This window comes from Copadichromis virginalis, linkage group LG3 (genome assembly GCF_057382275.1).
Source record: "Copadichromis virginalis isolate Kocher_CV1m ecotype Utaka linkage group LG3, C_Virginalis_male_GT1.1, whole genome shotgun sequence".
Lineage (NCBI taxonomy): Eukaryota > Metazoa > Chordata > Actinopteri > Cichliformes > Cichlidae > Copadichromis > Copadichromis virginalis.
Window position 1 is genome coordinate 44,039,803 of NC_140620.1, and position 16,562 is coordinate 44,056,364.

At 43.8% G+C, this 16,562-nt stretch overlaps 2 protein-coding genes across 3 annotated transcripts; both read left to right on the forward strand.

Annotated features, from left to right (window-relative positions):
- The first annotated feature begins 292 nt into the window (after positions 1–292).
- On the forward strand, positions 293–11,317 carry LOC146714919 (calpain-5-like). Its single transcript, XM_085440571.1, has 10 exons — positions 293–327; positions 4,958–5,150; positions 5,225–5,418; positions 5,753–5,830; positions 5,921–6,344; positions 6,416–6,538; positions 6,616–6,812; positions 10,309–10,427; positions 10,540–10,676; positions 10,751–11,317. Exons 1-10 carry the CDS (start codon positions 293–295, stop codon positions 10,925–10,927), a joined length of 1,677 nt encoding a protein of 558 aa, XP_085296697.1. The 3' UTR covers positions 10,928–11,317.
- A 692-nt stretch (positions 11,318–12,009) lies between these two features.
- On the forward strand, positions 12,010–16,355 carry LOC146714920 (transmembrane protein 272-like). 2 transcript variants are annotated; one of them, XM_085451294.1, is made up of 5 exons: positions 12,010–12,063; positions 13,190–13,262; positions 13,365–13,415; positions 13,518–13,724; positions 15,159–16,355. In XM_085451294.1, the coding sequence occupies exons 2-5, from the start codon at positions 13,199–13,201 to the stop codon at positions 15,365–15,367; spliced, it is 531 nt and encodes a 176-aa protein (XP_085307420.1). In that variant the 5' UTR covers positions 12,010–12,063; positions 13,190–13,198; the 3' UTR covers positions 15,368–16,355. The 2 variants fall into 2 exon arrangements, with proteins under 2 accessions (XP_085307420.1, XP_085307419.1); XM_085451293.1 differs by having other exon boundaries at positions 12,053–13,262.
- The last annotated feature ends 207 nt before the right edge of the window (positions 16,356–16,562 follow it).

A 16,562-nucleotide genomic window follows, 5' to 3' on the forward strand; every position in this document is an offset into this window, starting at 1 on the left:
TTATCGTGGTGGAGGGGTTTGTGTGTCCCAGGGATCCCAGGGGCTATGTTGTCCCGGGACTTCTGGTAGGGTCTCACATGGCAAATTGGTCCTGGGTGAGGGACCAGACAAAGAGCGATTCAGAAGACCCCTATGAGAAGACCATCGAGGGAACAGTTCACTCTGCCCAGGATAGGGTTACCGGGGCCCTGCCTCGAACGGTTTGCAGCCGAGTGTGGGAATGAGAATCAGCAATTCCAAATCTGAGGCCATGGTCCTCAGCCAGAAAAGGGTGGAGTGCCCACTCTGGGTCATGGACAAGTTCCTGCCTCAAGTGGAGGAGCTCACGTATCTCGGGGTATTATTCACGAGTGACGGGAGAGAAAGCGGGAGATCGACAGATGGGTTGGTGCTGCTGCTGCAATGATGCGGATGCTGCACTGGTCTGTTGTGTTGAAGAGATTGGTGAGTGTAAAAGCAAAGCTATCAATTTAGATGGATGGATAGATACATCTTCTCACCTCCCACATATAAACTGAGTTGCTGCCTCCACATGCTGCATTTCAGCAGATTGGGTTAATTAAAGCACTTTTTATTAAAGGACAGGCGTCATGTCAGCTGGTGAAACCTTAGCCCTCAGGGAGGAAGTTGATGATGGACTGCTATATTGGTGGGATTGTGGGTGTGTGTGTACAATTGAACATAGAAAAAGCACAAGCCAACGTAAACAGACAGCTGTACCCATCACAACAGTGGGCTAAGGATAGGTTTTTATAGCGTCCACAGAGAGCTAAGGGTGTAGTAATACACTTGAATTAAACCAGTGAAATGTTAAGTTGAATCAAGGTTGAAAGGATTGTTGTTTAGTGTGGATATTGGTAAATGGCCTGTATTTATATAGCGCTTTTACTAGTCCCTAAGGACCCCAAAGCGCTTTACATATCCAGTCATCCACCCATTCACGCACACATTCACAGCCACCCTGGGGCGCACTGACAGAGGCGAGGCTGCCGGACACTGGCGCCACCGGGCCCTCTGACCACCACCAGTAGGCAACGGGTGAAGTGTCTTGCCCAAGGACACAACGACCGAGACTGTCCAAGTCAGGGCTCGAACCGGCAACCTTCCGATTACAAGGCGAACACCCAACTCTTGAGCCACGATCGCCCCATATTAATGGTATTGCGTTCCTAATGCACTACTCAGGTATTTTAAGCGCGTATCAACACAGATGATAAGGTGTCACCTGTCGCTTCACCCTGCTGGCACACACACACACACACACACACACACACACCCTAACTTCCCATTTGCTATCAAAACTATCCAGTTTATAATCTCTATGATCTCACCAGAAGCTTGTTACAAACACGATAGCATCATAAAAAAGGTTTATTTCTTGTCTAGAAAAACAGAAATAGGAAAAAACTGATTTCCAAAAGCACAAGGAAAGTATTTCTGGGGAGACAATAACCCGATGGACCAGTTGCAGGAACCCAAAACATGGTAGGTGTGTTTTATCGTGATTCATATAATACTGATGACGGATTTTTAGGCTAATAGTTAGGCTAACACACTTACCTCTCATGTTTTCTTTCCTCACAAAAGCGATCGATCCTCCACTTCTCTCAAGTGTCTCCCAGCACAATTTTGGCATATTTTGGTTCCTGCAACTGGTACATTGGTTATTGTCTCCCCAGAAACACTTCCCTTGTGCTTTTGGAAATCTGTTTTTTCCTATTTCTGTTTTGTTGTTTCCTATTTCAGTTGTCGTTTTTCCTATTTCCATTGTGTTTTGTGTGCTTTTGCAGCATTTTTTTTTTTGCTGGTGTTTTCTTTTCTGTTTGGCCACTCAGGGCCACGGTAAATGGTAAATGGCCTGCATTTGTATAGCACTTTTCTAGTCCCTAAGGACCCCAAAGCGCTTCACACTACATTCAGTCATTCACCCATTCACACACACATTCACACCAGAGATGGGCAGTAACACGTTACTTGTAACGCGTTACTGTAATCCGATTACTTTTTTCAAGTAACGAGTACAGTAAGGGATTACTATTGCAAAAACAGTAATTAGATTACCATTACTTTCCCGTAGGAACGCTGCATTACTGCGTTACTAAAACCGTGATTTTTTTGCGAGAATGTCTCATGACAGTGACGTAAGCGAGTGTGACGACAACAGCTGTGTGCAGATCAACAATGGATAATGGAGAGAGTATGAGCGTGCAGCGTTTAAAGCGTGGAAGTACTGACCTTACTTTGAGTTTGATTCCATAAAAAGTGACAAAAACATTAGCGTCCATCATGCGTGGGAAGAAAACTTCTTTTTACAGCGAAAAAAACCCCTAAACTTCTGAGCAAGCACCGAGTGCGCTACGACGTAATGGGAAACTCAGACAAACTCGCGGATTCTTCCACTGACCGCTGCGGCACACCTGCACCAGGGTAAACCTCCACCTGCCCCACTCCTGCTTTACAGGTGAAAATAGAGCAACAGGACCTCTAGTCTTTGACTTTATTTATTTTCTGCTGTGTTTTACTGGCATCTATTTGAAAGACTGAGTGTAAACACAAAAAATATTTTATTTTATGTGCTGGAATGTGCAGAAAATAGGTTTAAATGTTAAACTAATTTATTCAAGTCAGAGAATGTTGCATGTAATTAAATTTTTGCTTGATGCATAAAGTTAAAAGATTAAAACTAATAAAAAGAGACTTTTCCATTTGATTACATTTTGTATGATGGATTATGCAGAAAAAGTAGAATTGGGCTGAAAGATCTATCGCTTTATCACCTATTCAGGTTGTAAATCGTGTTTTTAAAAAGTAACTAAGTAACTAAGTAATTAATTACTTTTGAAAATAAGTAACCAGTAAAGTAACGGGATTACTTTTTGGGGGAAGTAATCAGTAATTAGTTACTGATTACTTTTTTCAAGTAACTTGACCAACACTGATTCACACACTGTCGATGGCAAGCTACATTGTAGCCACAGGTGCCCTGGGACGCACTGACAGAGGCGAGGCTGCCGGACACAGGCGCCACCGGGCTACGCAGGGGCACGGTAGGGGCAATCACTTTGTGGCAGACCAATGTCATTGTTGCAGACGATCACTTTTTGGCGCAACACCTGGCGCTAGGGGGCAAAACAATCACATGAGGCTGCTGTTTGACTGAGGAAGAATAAAGCAGTCGTGGTAAGCCAATCACACGACCACTTCAAGATCACAAAGCATCAATGTGATATATACTAGTTTTTAAATTGTGTTGATAGGCCACGTAAAACCAGAGTTGATAAACAATATATACACGGTATTTTTTCCTGAATACTTTCATCATGTTTAATGTCTAAGGACAGCATTAGCAAGCACTCTCTGCTTATGACCTTGTGTCAGGCCTGCAGGTATCAGGCTGTGATGTTCTCCTTTATAGTGGACAGAAAATATTTTTTGGAGTGGCACAAATAATTTGTGTGGCATCTTATTTAATAGAGAACACCTGACTGTTATGTAAATAGTTTGAAATGGCTATTAAAAAAAGGTGAAAAGTAAATGGCTGCAAATAACTTTGTTGTTTGCAAAACTTGTGCATAGGATTTTAAAATTTACAATTTATATTTACATTCAAAGTTATGAAATTGTCAGGGCTCTGTGTGCGGGCAGGTGGAGATGTGGATCCAAATGCAGGACTCGGAAACAGAATGCACCTCAAAAAACCTCAGCTTTATTGCTGGACACACTGACATAAGACATAATCTTTCAAAATAAAACAGGAAACAATAAACAAAGACGCAGACTAAGAAACATGGACTTTACACGGGCAGAATTAAACTTAAACCAGAATAAGCTGGAATATACTAAACATCATCATCATCATCATCATCATAGCCTGACAATAGATCAAGAAAATAACCAAAAATACAAAATCAAACCAAAACATGAGAACTCAAAATGCTGGGTCAGAACTGACCCAGAACCGTGACAGAAATATGATTCATTAAACACGTTCGTGGTTGTTACAGTAAAAGAATATAACTTTTTCTACTCAAAGTTTGGGGTTTTTTTGTCTGATTTCAGATCAGTTGTGCTAATACAGTATGTCAAAATGAAAACATAACTGTAAATTCAGACATGTGAGGCTGTGCTGAAAAGAATGATACCAAACATGGCAAAGTAAATAGTTTTTAAAGGTGAAATGTAGAGGTAAAATTGAAAGTAGTCAAAAACAGCCAATTATACCCTAATTTTTTTTTTAAAGTAACGCAATTGTTACTTTTCTTAGTAATTAATTACTTTTAGAATTTTGTAACTCAGGTACTAACTCAGTTACTGTTTTGAAGAAGTAATTAGTAACTATAATTAATTACTTTTTCAAAGTAACTTGCCCAACACTGATTATTAGTTAGCTGGGTACCCAGACAGGTTGCCAGGCTTCTGTTTTGTTTCAACTGTGCACCCCTTTGACTGTGTTTGTGGTGATTGTGCCTTTTTTAATGTGATTGTGTGGCATAAACTTTGATTGCTGTGAGGTGTAAAGTCCATCCAGTTTTTGGTGAGTGAAACCTTTGTATTTTGTTTTAGCAAGTATCTCAGTCTGTGTGAGGCACGCATATTATCACTAAATCCTATGTTTAAACATGTAGTCTCAATGCGATTGTGACCTGTGTACAAATAAAAAAAAAAAAACAGACAAAGATTTACATAATAAAAGGACGTATCATACATTATACATGCAAATTAAGAAAAATGTGCAAGAGTAATCAGAATCAGAGAAATCAGAGGATGCAGGTTTTTTGCTAGTGTGTTCCATTTATAAGCAGCAAAGTCCAAATGCTGGTTTTGGTATTCGATGGGACTGTTGTTAATTTTATGCAGGCTGCTGAACCTACATCTTGACTGCCACAACCACTACTTATGGCAGTCCTAATATGTAATGTTCGTGAATCAATCACTCAATCCCTCTCTCAACTTTTAGACTTAACGGCTGCTACGAGGCCTTGGAGGGAGGGAACACTGCAGAGGCCCTGATCGACTTCACTGGTGGAGTTTCAGAGCCGCTCAGTCTGGATCGTGAGGCTCTAAGACTTCACAGTGACCAGAGGAGGGCACTCTGCCAGACTTTAACCAAGGTCCATGAATACAAATCCCTCATCACTTGCTCCATACGGGTAGGGCTTCTGAGTCTTGAACATTTTAAAAACTGTTAAACAGATTGGTTAAAAAGATTTTACACGTTTCTCAGCCTGCAGAGGGGGAGACCGTGGAGTCAGTGCTGGAGTGTGGGCTCGTGCGAGGACACGCCTACGGGATCACGGCAGTGAGGAAGGTGAGGTTGGGGGAGAAGGTACTGAAGAGAGGCGGGACATCCAGACTCTTTATGGTCCGCATGAGGAACCCGTGGGGGACCACAGATTGGACCGGTGCCTGGAGTCAGAGGTGAGAGGTGACTTTGAAGTCTTTGCACTGGCTTCTGCCACATGTCAGACTGCTGAGAGCATCTTGTAGGAGCTCTGGGGGAAAAGTCTTTGCTGACTTTAACAGTGTCGCTGTGGTTTGCAGCATTTTATAATGCCACTGCTGATATTCTGGAGAGATTCTGACATTTTACAATAGTTTGGGATTTGTTTTACTGGGGTGGAGGGACATCTGCTGTTCACATCATGGAAGTCTGAGAACTGGATCACTAAAGGTTTCTAGAAGCTGAAACACTGCTTTTATTTTTATGTCCTTTCCAAGTGTTCTGCTTTCTGTCCTTGTGTGCCCCCTGCAGGTCAGAGCAGTGGCAGCAACTGAGTCGAGCAGAGAGGGACAAGATGGGGCTCGTTGTTCGTGATGTCGGGGAGTTTTGGTACTTCTGATTTTTATTATTTGAAGAACAAAAAGTCATGTGGGTTAGCTGGTTTCTGCCTCACTTTTTATTCTTTTCCTTTTCCCTCAGGATGGATTTCGAGGACTTCTGTCAACACTTTACAGACGTGGTGGTGTGCAGACTGGTGGAGAGGACTCTGCTGTGGCCGAGATCTCGCTGGAGAGAAGTGAGCTGCTACGGGGAGTGGGTTCTACCTCCCCCCACCCATGGAGCACCTCCACCCACTGTGCTCCAGAGTAACTCTACACTGACTCTGAGTAAGAGCAGCAATGGGCCTGGAGGGACCAAGCAGCGTGGGAACAGAAAGGAGGATCGACTAGGTGAGAGTCAACAGGAAGGAAGGAAAAGAGGAAGAAGCAAGCCTGATGTGAACAAAGTGACAGCAGAAAAGGGTGGTGGGAAGGTGAATGGAGTATGGAAGGTGGAGTTGGATAAGAGGAGCCGGTGTGGTGGATGTATCAATCACAGGGACACCTTCCTGCACAATCCACAGGTAAATATAAGATTGAAACCAGGGTTTGCATCAGCACATGAATGCTAAAAATGACTTTTCATTCTTATTAGTTCATGTTTGAGGTGCGAGCCAAAGAGGAGGAGGTGCTGATCTGTCTGCAGCAGGAGGACAGGAGGATGTGGAGGAAAAATGGAAAAGGAGAAAACCTGCCTATTGGCTTTGAGGTGTTGAAGGTGAGCCGGGCCACTGAGCAACCTCACGTTTTTTGAGTCATAAATAAAATATTTCAGTCCTTCCTCATCATCTGCAGGTGGAGGTGAACCGCTGCAGTCGGGTGCAGTGCGTGGTGGAGCAGGCGGCCAGCTCCATCTACATGGATTCCCGGAGTGTGACACTGAGGGGAACTCTGACTCTGGGACGTTATGTTGTGCTGCCCACCACCTTCCTGCCGGGCGTCACTGGATGCTTCCTGCTTCGCCTCTTCTCCCACTCTCGTATCAGACTCAGGTGAAATGCTGGTCAGGAAAGAAGGGTTAGAAATAGCTTTGAACGTTCTGATATTTGTAGATACTGAAAAGGTACGGAGGACCGAAGCTGCCCAAAGGTTTCAAAACCAAAAAAGTTTTTTTTATTACAGTTTTATTTTTATATTTGCCACAATTTATGTTTCCAGTGTTTTGAATTCTGCGTTTAAATTTCAATTTATTCTGCAAGTGGCACTTTTACAAGTTCAGCATTTCACATACTGGATGATCCATCCATCTTCATCCGCTTTATCCGAGGCCGGGTCACGGGGGCAGCAGCCTAAGCAGAGAGGCCCAGACCTCCCTCTCCCCAGCCACCTCCTCCAGCTTATCCAGGGGAACACCAAGGCGTTCCCAGGCCAGACGAGAGATATAATCTCTCCAGCGTGTCCTGGGTCTGCCCCGGGGCCTCCTCCTGGTGGGACATGCCCGGAACACTTCACCCAGGAGGCGCCCAGGAGGCATCCTTGTCAGATGCCCGAACCACCTCAGCTGGCTCCTTTCGATGTGGAGCAGCAGCGGCTCTACTCACCCTATCTCTAAGGGAGAGGCCAGCCACCCTTCGGAGGAAGCTCATTTCTGCCGCTTGTATCCGCGATCTCGTTCTTTCGGTCACTACCCACAGCTCTTGGCCATAGGTGAGGGTAGGGACGTAGATCAACCGGTAAATTGAGAGCTTCGCTTTTACACTCAGCTCCCTCTTCACCACGACGGACCGGTGCAGCGTCCGCATCACTGCAGCCACAGCCCCAATCCGTCTGTCGATCTCCGGCTCCCTTCTCCCATCACTCGCGAACAAGACCCCGAGATACTTGAACTCCTCCACTTGGGGCAGGAACTTATCCCCGACCCGGAGTGGGCACTCCACCCTTTTCCGGCTGAGAACCATGGCCTCAGATTTGGATGTGCTGATCCTCATTCCTGCTGCTTCACACTCAGCTGCGAACCGTTCCAGTGCGAGCTGGAGGCCCTCACCCGATGAAGCCAACAGAACCACATCATCCGCTAAAAGCAGAGATGAGATTCTGAGGCCACCAAAGTGAAAGCCCAGTGTCCAGTATTCTGCGACCAGGACGAAAACCGCATTGTTCCTCCTGTATCCGAGGTTCGACTAGCGGACGAACTCTCCTTTCCAGCACCCTGGCATAGACTTTCCCAGGGAGGCTGAGGAGTGTGATCCCCCTGTAGTTGGAACACACCCTCCGGTCCCCCTTCTTAAAGATGGGGACCACCACCCCGGTCTGCCAGTCCAGGGGTACTGCCCCTGATCTCCACGCAACATTGTAGAGGCGTGTCAACCAGGACAGCCCAACAACGTCCAAAGCCTTCAGGAACTCGGGGCGGACCTCATCAACACCAGGGGCTCTGCCACCAAGGAGTTGTTTAACTGCCTCAGTGACCTCGCCCCCGGAAATTGGCGGGTCATTCCCCTCATCCCCAGACTCTGCTTCCTCCTCAGAAGACATGTCAGTGGGATTAAGGAGGTCCTCGAAGTATTCCTTCCATCGCCTGACAATTTCCTCAGTCGACGTCCGCAGCGCTCCGCCAGCACTATACACAGTGCAGGTAGTGCACCGCTTTCCCTCCTGAGACGCCTGACGGTTTGCCAGAATCTCTTCGAGGCAGTCCGAAATTTTTTTTCCATGGCCTCTCCGAACTCCTCCCACACCCGAGTTTTTCCTTCAGCCACTGCCCGAGCTGCATTCCGCTTGGCCTGTCCATACCTGTCGGCTGCCTCCGGAGTCCCACAGGCTAACCAAGCCCGATAGGACTCCTTCTTCAGCCTGGTGGCTCCCTTCACCTCTGGTGTCCACCATTTGGTTCGGGGATTACCACCACGGCAGGCACCAACCACCTTGCGGCCGCAGCTCAATGCAGCAGCTTCGGCAATGGAGACGCTGAACATGGTCCATTCGGACTCAATGCACACCCTCACTACGCGTTTAGGTGCACCAGGTCTGTCCAGCGTCCTCCCCCGCCACCTGATCCAACTCACCACCAGGTGGTGATCAGTTGACAGCTCAGCCCCTCTCTTTACCCGAGTGTCCAGAACATATGGTCGCAGGTCTGGTGATACGATTACAAAATTGATCATTGACCTACGGCCTAGAGCGTCCTGGTGCCATGTGCACTTATGGACACTCTTATGTTCGAACAGGGTGTTCGTTATGGCCAAACTGTGATTAGCACAGAAGTCCAATAACAAAGCACCGCTCGGGTTCAGATCAGGGAGGCCGTTCCTCCCAATCACGCCCCTCCAGGTCTCGCTGTCATTACCCACGTGAGCATTGAAGTCTCCCAGCAGGACAACAGAGTCACCTTCCAGCACCCCCCCCCCCCCCCCCCCCCCCCCCCCCCGGTTCCAGAGCTCAAGCAATGCGTAGAGGTGAGCCCAACTATATCTAGCCGGTACCTCTCAACCTCACGCACTAACTCAGGCTCCTTCCCCACCAGAGAGGTGACATTCCATGTCCCTATTGCCAGTCTTGGCAGCCGGGGGTCAGTCCGCCAGGGCCTCCTCTCCTGGCCGCCACCCGGCACACAATGCACCCAACCCCTATGGCGCCTCCTGTGGGTGGTGGGCCTGCGGGAGGATGGGCCCATGTCTCCTCTTCGGGCTGTGCCCGGCTGGGCCCCATGGACTAAGGCCCAGCCACTCGCCCTCGGGCACCCTCCCCGGGCCTGGCTCCAGGGCGGGGCCCCGGTAACCCTATCCCGGGCAGGGTAAACTGTTCCCTTAATGTTCTCTTCATAAGGGTCTTCTGAATCGCTCTTTGTCTGGTCCCTCACCCAGGACCAATTTGCCATGGGAGACCCTACCAGGGGGCAAAAGCCCCCAGACAACATAGCCCCTGGGATCCCTGGGACACACAAACCCCTCCACCACGATAAGGTAGCGATTCACGGAGAGGGTGGGATGATTGATCCCAGTAAAAACAGATATTGTTGCTTTTACTCAGGAGATCTTTACAGATGTTCAACTAATTTACATGAAAATTTTAAAATTACTAAAAATAAAATAAAAAATCAAATAGTTAATAATCAGGTGAATAAATACAAAATTAAATAATACAGGAAAGATTTAGGAAGTAACAGAAAAATAAATGTAAATGACATTTTTTAAATTAAGTAATGGAACAGTTTTAATATTTATTTACTCATAAAGTATATTTATTTATTTATTAATTATTTTTGTATTTATAATTCAAAAAATTTTCATTTTGGTGGTTTTGTCCTTCGGGTTTTGTCCTTCCGTCCGGAACAGAGAAAAAAAAAACAAAACCAAACAAACAGTAAATATGACATAGACATTTTTTTTGATAAATTATAAAAATCAATATGAAACCACTATTAGCATCATAAATTTTATATTATTTCTTACATTTAAATTTTTTCCACTTTAACAGAAAAAATCTCTTTTTCCCTTCACTATTCCCAGTCCTCTGCATTTAATTTAGTTATTTCTTTTTTCCATGAAGGGAACTGAGGGAGGACTTACCGTCTCCCTCTGTGCTCCACTGTTTTCTACCTCAGCCCACAGTGGTAACCACAGTTTATCTACACAGGGCGTCAGGACTCAACCCTCCCAAACAAACAGGTAACTGCAAAATGAAAGACTCATATTTGGGCAGACTCTTAATTATTGCACATATCTCCCTTGGTGTTTTCTTTCTTTCTTTCTTTACACCGTGCTGGATTTTGTTCCACAGCCCCCGATGTTTACGCTGTAGTGAGATGTGAGAATGACAACGTCAGGACGCGGGTGTTCAAGGAGAGCGGAAACCCTGAATTCAACCTGAGAACCATCTTCTACAGGAGATACCCCAACACAGACATCTCTGTTGAGGTTTGGCACATTCCTGTTCCCTCTCACGCAGCACACAAACACACAGGGCTAATGGGTTTCCTGTGTATTGACAGATATACAGCAGAGGTCTGCTGTGGGACTCGCTTCTCGGTGAGACTCGACTCCAGACGGCCGAGTCTGAGAGGAGTCGAAGCCTCGTGATGAATCTGCGAGGCAGACGGTCTCGTTCAGGGCTCAGAGGTTGCGTCTATCTTGAGACGTCTTCCAGCGTGTGCCTCACAGACTTGTGACAGTCTGGCTGCCCTGGCAAACACTGCCCTCTCAGGTAGAAGCTGATGAGCAAATAAAGGTGCTGTAGTTTTTTGGGGTTTTTGACCTGTTGTATTTTAAACCACAGTGAGCTGCTTGGTCTCTTGCACTTTGCTGTGGGACTTTAATAATTAGGTTATTAATGTACTGACAGATGCTCTGTGGTGATCTACTGCTCAGTTATGCAGGCACAAACACAGCAGTTCAACAAGAACAGTGGGACTGCTGCCAAAACCAGTTTGTGTTATTTTAAAATATGCATTGTTATGTGTTGTATTTTTATTGATTTGTTATTTATTTTTTGTTTTATTCATTAAAATGGTGATGTTTGGCTCACATTTGCATTTCTCATAATTAAACTATAAACACTGTGTAAGCCTGTTTTATTTTATCATCACTCAGCAGACCTACTTGCCTTAAGTCATTGAAATGTCAGTCAGCTAAGAGCCATAATCTCTCCAGCATGTCCTGTCTCTTTGCCGGCATCTCCTTGTAGTTCTTTGCATCTTCTTTTTAAAGAATAAACCTATAAAATTTAAATCAAAGTTTTAACAGCACTGCGCTCCTTTCTTTGTCAGTACATAGTACAGGATGAGTGCGTGTAATTAAATAAATGGTGACATCACTGGGAGCCATAAGGGTGAGTCATTTTTAACAGCACTTTTTTCTCATTGGACTCAAGTCTGTCTTGTAGCATTTGTCACAGTTCTGGGTCATTTGGACCCAGCATTTTGAGTTTCTTGTATTTTGGTATTGTTTTCCTGTGCTTTCCTCCTGTCTCCACTTCCCAAATCACTCCGCTGTGTATTTTAGTCCTTTGTCATTCATTGCTTGCTATCGCGTCATACACAATGTCTCCATGCTGTGTTCTCCCTTTGTGTCCTGAGCATTGCCTGGCTCGAGTTTCTTAGTTTCTAGGGTCCAGTGCCCAGTTTAGTTTTTAGTTCTGCATTTGAGGTTTTGGTTTGTTCTTGTAATGTTAATTCCTACAAAGAGTTTTTGCAGCAATAAAAGCTGAGCTTTGAGTTTTACTTTCTGTTTCTGAGTTCTGCATTTGGGTCCTTCATCCTGCCCGCCACAGCCCACACCAGGGACTTCTTCAGAACAGACGGCTGTGGTGAGTAGAACAGAATTTTTCCTTACCCCTCCAAAATGTATAACAATTAAGACCGTGACTGAGGACCTCACCTCACAAGACCTAAAAGCTGTTTCTCTCTGCCCAAGGAACAAGAAATCTGATTTTGTTTCTGATTTTGAAAAACCTGAGATTTCTGTTTGTGCCAGTCAGTTGGAGAACGTTTGCTACACTGCACAAGGGGCAAAATCACAAACTAACAAGCTAACATTGAGTCTGAACCAATACTCTTTCACTAAATCTGTAAATTTTAAGTCAGTATATTCTGAGGTAGAGTTATCTGTTTCTGAGCCTGTTAACCTTGAGTCTGTAAATCCTCAGTGAACTAAAGGTAATTGTTTTACTGCTAAGATAACTGCAGAGGCGTTAACAACAACAAATAATGCGGTCCAACATATTTACAACTCAGTACACACGATAAATATCTCAACACCCCGTCTTGTACTCAGGTTGCTGGAATCTAAAGAATATTGTCCTGTAAACTACCATACAGATGTGGACTCACCAAAACATGATGTCTGCAAACTTTCCAAGTTTTAGCTCAGACACAGGTTTGGTCATAACATCTGCAACCATTTCTTCAGTAGTGCAATATAACAGGCACATTTTTGTCCATTTACAATGGGCCTTACAAAATGATATTTAATGTCCACATCTTTGCACCTCTGATGATTCACAGGTTTTTAGCTATCTATACCTTTCAAAAGCTGCCCTAAATATATAAACTCTTGTATTGTAGAAGCCAGAGCCATATATTCTGCTTCACAGGTAGAGAGCGCCACAGTGGGCTGTTTCTTTGTCTTCCATGAAACTAGAGAACTGTTCTTACATAGGTTCACACAGCATTACTGTAGGCTACTAGACCTAAATTTTCATTGTTTCTCCTAAAACACAACTTCTTATCCTTGGACCGTCTGAGATATCTTAATACATGCTTCACAGTTCCTTTGTTGGTTCATGGAAATGTTGTGATAACTTGCTTGCCACAAAACTTAGGTCTGGACTGCCTACAGCAGGGGTGGGCAATTCCAGCCTCTACTGGCTGCTCAAGATTGCTTTGCACACCTTCAGTTGGACTTCCAACTCAATTCTTTATCTTCTTCTGCAGGTGAGAAAAATGGAGAGCAGTAACCTTCTGGGACGCATCCGGAACCGTCCAAAACCCCCAGCAACCGCACTAGGTAAAATCTAGCGATTTTAACATCATGAACACTGGTGTCATAGCTTCATTTCTGTAAATATCATTTGAAGAAACTGAGTTCAGTGTTTGATTTTTTTTGCAGCGATCTTTAGCGCGATATTTTGCATCATGCCCATTGCTCAGATTGCAATTGGTGAGCTCCATACTTACTTACTTGAATGAGTGTTCAAAGGTGTTGAAGTTTTCCAGGCAGCTCTGATTGTACTTTTTGAGTCATCCTCCTTGTGTCCACCAGGGGCAATATACCTTCATGAGTGTCCGCGCCAGCACTACATCCCCATCTATCTGATAGTGTTAGGACTCTCAAGCCTGTTGTTCGTGTTGCTCTCCTGCTTTCCCTGTGCCAAAGAGCCCGAAGAAGGCACCTCCAACCCTCTGAGCACAATCTACAAAGCCTGGAACTTACTGGCAATGTTCTTTGTCCCCTGCTGGATTATCGCTGGTGAGTTAAAAAGTCAAGAAAGTGACCTGTTTCTGGTTGGCTGCCTGTTAAAATTGTGTAAATACAGTCGTGGGCATCAGACAAACGACCGGCATAAATTCACACCAAAGAGATTAAACATTAGCTCTCAGCACCACAAACAGAACAGGCAATGTTTACAGTGCGCAGTGTGTTTCTATTATAGACCACATTCGTTTCAGCTGCATGAAGCTCTAAAAGGCCACAAAAAATATGATACTGTGTAAAGTGCTGTCCCTCCTTCATGTGAATCAGATTCATCATAGCAGACATTGAGTCTTATGTACCCAGGGTGCAGGATTCCCTGTCTAATCATTAAAACTTGTGGCTCATTAATACATATTAATAGCACAGCGTGAAAGAAGCTAGCCACAACAAAAACAAGGATGTAAATTAGGACTGTAGTCTTTAGGGTTGAGTGTCTGATTGATCAATATGCTCTCTATTCTCATTAGTCAGAAGATCAATAGTCATTGTTCTTGGCAGAGGGAAGAGCAGATCACAATCTGTATATGAATGATGGATGTAGCTTCCAGTTCTTAAAAGTTTAGTCAAAGCAGAAGTGCCTTAAATCTGCATGTGACTACTGTGACGTGACTGCTCTGGTTCTAAAAATAAATAAGATTGTGCAAAAGTCTCTGAGAAAATGCTCCTCAGCTTCCTCATTGTCTCACACTTCCCAATGGCATTGTCGCCCTCTAGTACTAGTATTGCCTGGGTAGGGCCAGCCAAACGCCTCACAAGAAGGGATAAAGGAAGGAAGGACAAAAAGAAAAATTTAGTAAAGTTACATTAGAAAGCGATGGTGGTGTAGGACATAGATTAATTAATGGTTAAAGTAATCTAGAAGGTCTAATAAGATCAAGACAAGACATTATTTTAAAAAAGGTTATGAATTAAGAATGTTAAAGGTGATCACAGTAGATAAACCTTAACTCATTAAAGACTTAAATCTATCCATAGGCTCTCAGTGTTTGCTGCTTTCTGTCAGAGCCAAAAAGTGCAGAAAATATCTCAGCTCAAGTTTTGAATCATCTTGTTTTGGTCACGACTCTTTTGCTAGCTAACATCACCAGCAGTAGCTGACTGTATCTGTCTTGTGGCTTTTGTGGTAGTGCAGTTATTTAGGTCATGCAGTACAGTGCATTTGAGTCATGATAGAGTAGGTGAGGTAAACTTGGTTGTGGATAAAATAGCAAATTTCTTGCTAATTAAATATTCCACAAAATAGCTGTTTATCATCAAACTTGAATCCATCAATTAAATACACTTATCTTATCATTATCAGGCTCCAGACCCTTTTTATCCAGATTACACCTTGTCAACAACTGTGCCCATGAGCATAAAGGTATACCGGGGTGAGAATTAATACATGTTGTAACATTAAATTAAATTTAAAAAAAAATTTTTTCATAGGTGATGTATGGATCTACTCTATTTATCAGCCCAACTATGACAAAAACACAACAAACGTGGACCCCTACTGCAACAAGACCCTTTACCTGTTTGCCTTCTGGATAAACACTTTGTTTAATATCTCAGTTGGGTTTTTTTTCCTGGGCGTCTTCTTGTTCCTCCTCAGAGTCTGCCTGTATAGGGGTGCCAATCCTGCCGCCGACGTGTAATGACTTTTGGAAATGATGAGGGGACTGGACGCACTCAACGAATATGCTGCCAAGGCAAATATGTTGGAAATGGGTTCCAAAAAATGGCAGGATAAGTGTGTGATGTGTCCGTGCATCTTGTGTTGAAAGATGAGCATTTTCTATACCTCTGCAGCAGCTACTGTTTACAGGAATTTAATTATGCAATCAAGAAGATCACTGATGTTTAAGAATTTGTACGAGAGCTGATTCCAATAGCAAAAATATGTTTTACTTTCTTATTTGTTTCCATATTTGTCCCAGGAAAACACACAGGTCTACATTATAAATGTGAGCAAGGTTTTTCTCACAAGTATTTCAGCTTATCATTAAACTCTTTTAGTGACATTACGGATAAATCTCAGCCACTGACATCGTTTACTGGCATCTTATTTGCCAATAAAAACCCAGCATCAGTCAGTGTCAGTAATTAGCTGATATATCTGTGAATCTGTAGATGTGCTGTTACATGCTGAGCCACAAATTGGCATTATTGAGTGTACATGATGAAATTAAAAAGTCACTTTGGTTATGGTATCATTTAGGAAATAAATAAATAAGAAATAAATCATGTGTAATGCGGTTTTTCATAATTATAATTCTGTAAAGTGTAGGTTTGTTTTCTGTGGAAACCAACACTTTTTTGTATTTCACTGTTCAAAATGTAATCACATCATTAAACTCTGTCAGAGGTTTATCGCTGCAAGGATGGATCATGAATCGTGAGATTTGTAATAAAAGTCATGCTGTATTTTGTCATGTTAGGAATAAAAATGAAAGAGAAGAAAGAGTGGGAAGCTTTTATGCACCGGCTGTGTAGCAACAGGAAATAGTTTCATCTGAAAAGAAGAAATTCTGCACCTACATGCTAAATGATAGTCTGTGCAAGAAAGCATTAGACCGAAGCGCACAATGGATAATACGGTTATTTTCAGTGTATCTGATCTTTAAAATTTGTAATTGGATACTGTCCCAGTACTGAAGCTTACTGTTTTTTGTTGTTTCTGTGAAAGACGACAATGGTTAAGGACTAAAGGGTACACCTCTATAACCAACTCTGTTTAATTATTAGTTGTTAATAATCTCTGGCTTGGCTTGCTTCCACAGCGTGTCTTTTTCCTGTCTTTCTTCCCTAACCCCAACCGAAAGATGGGAAACCACTGAATAAGAATCGGTG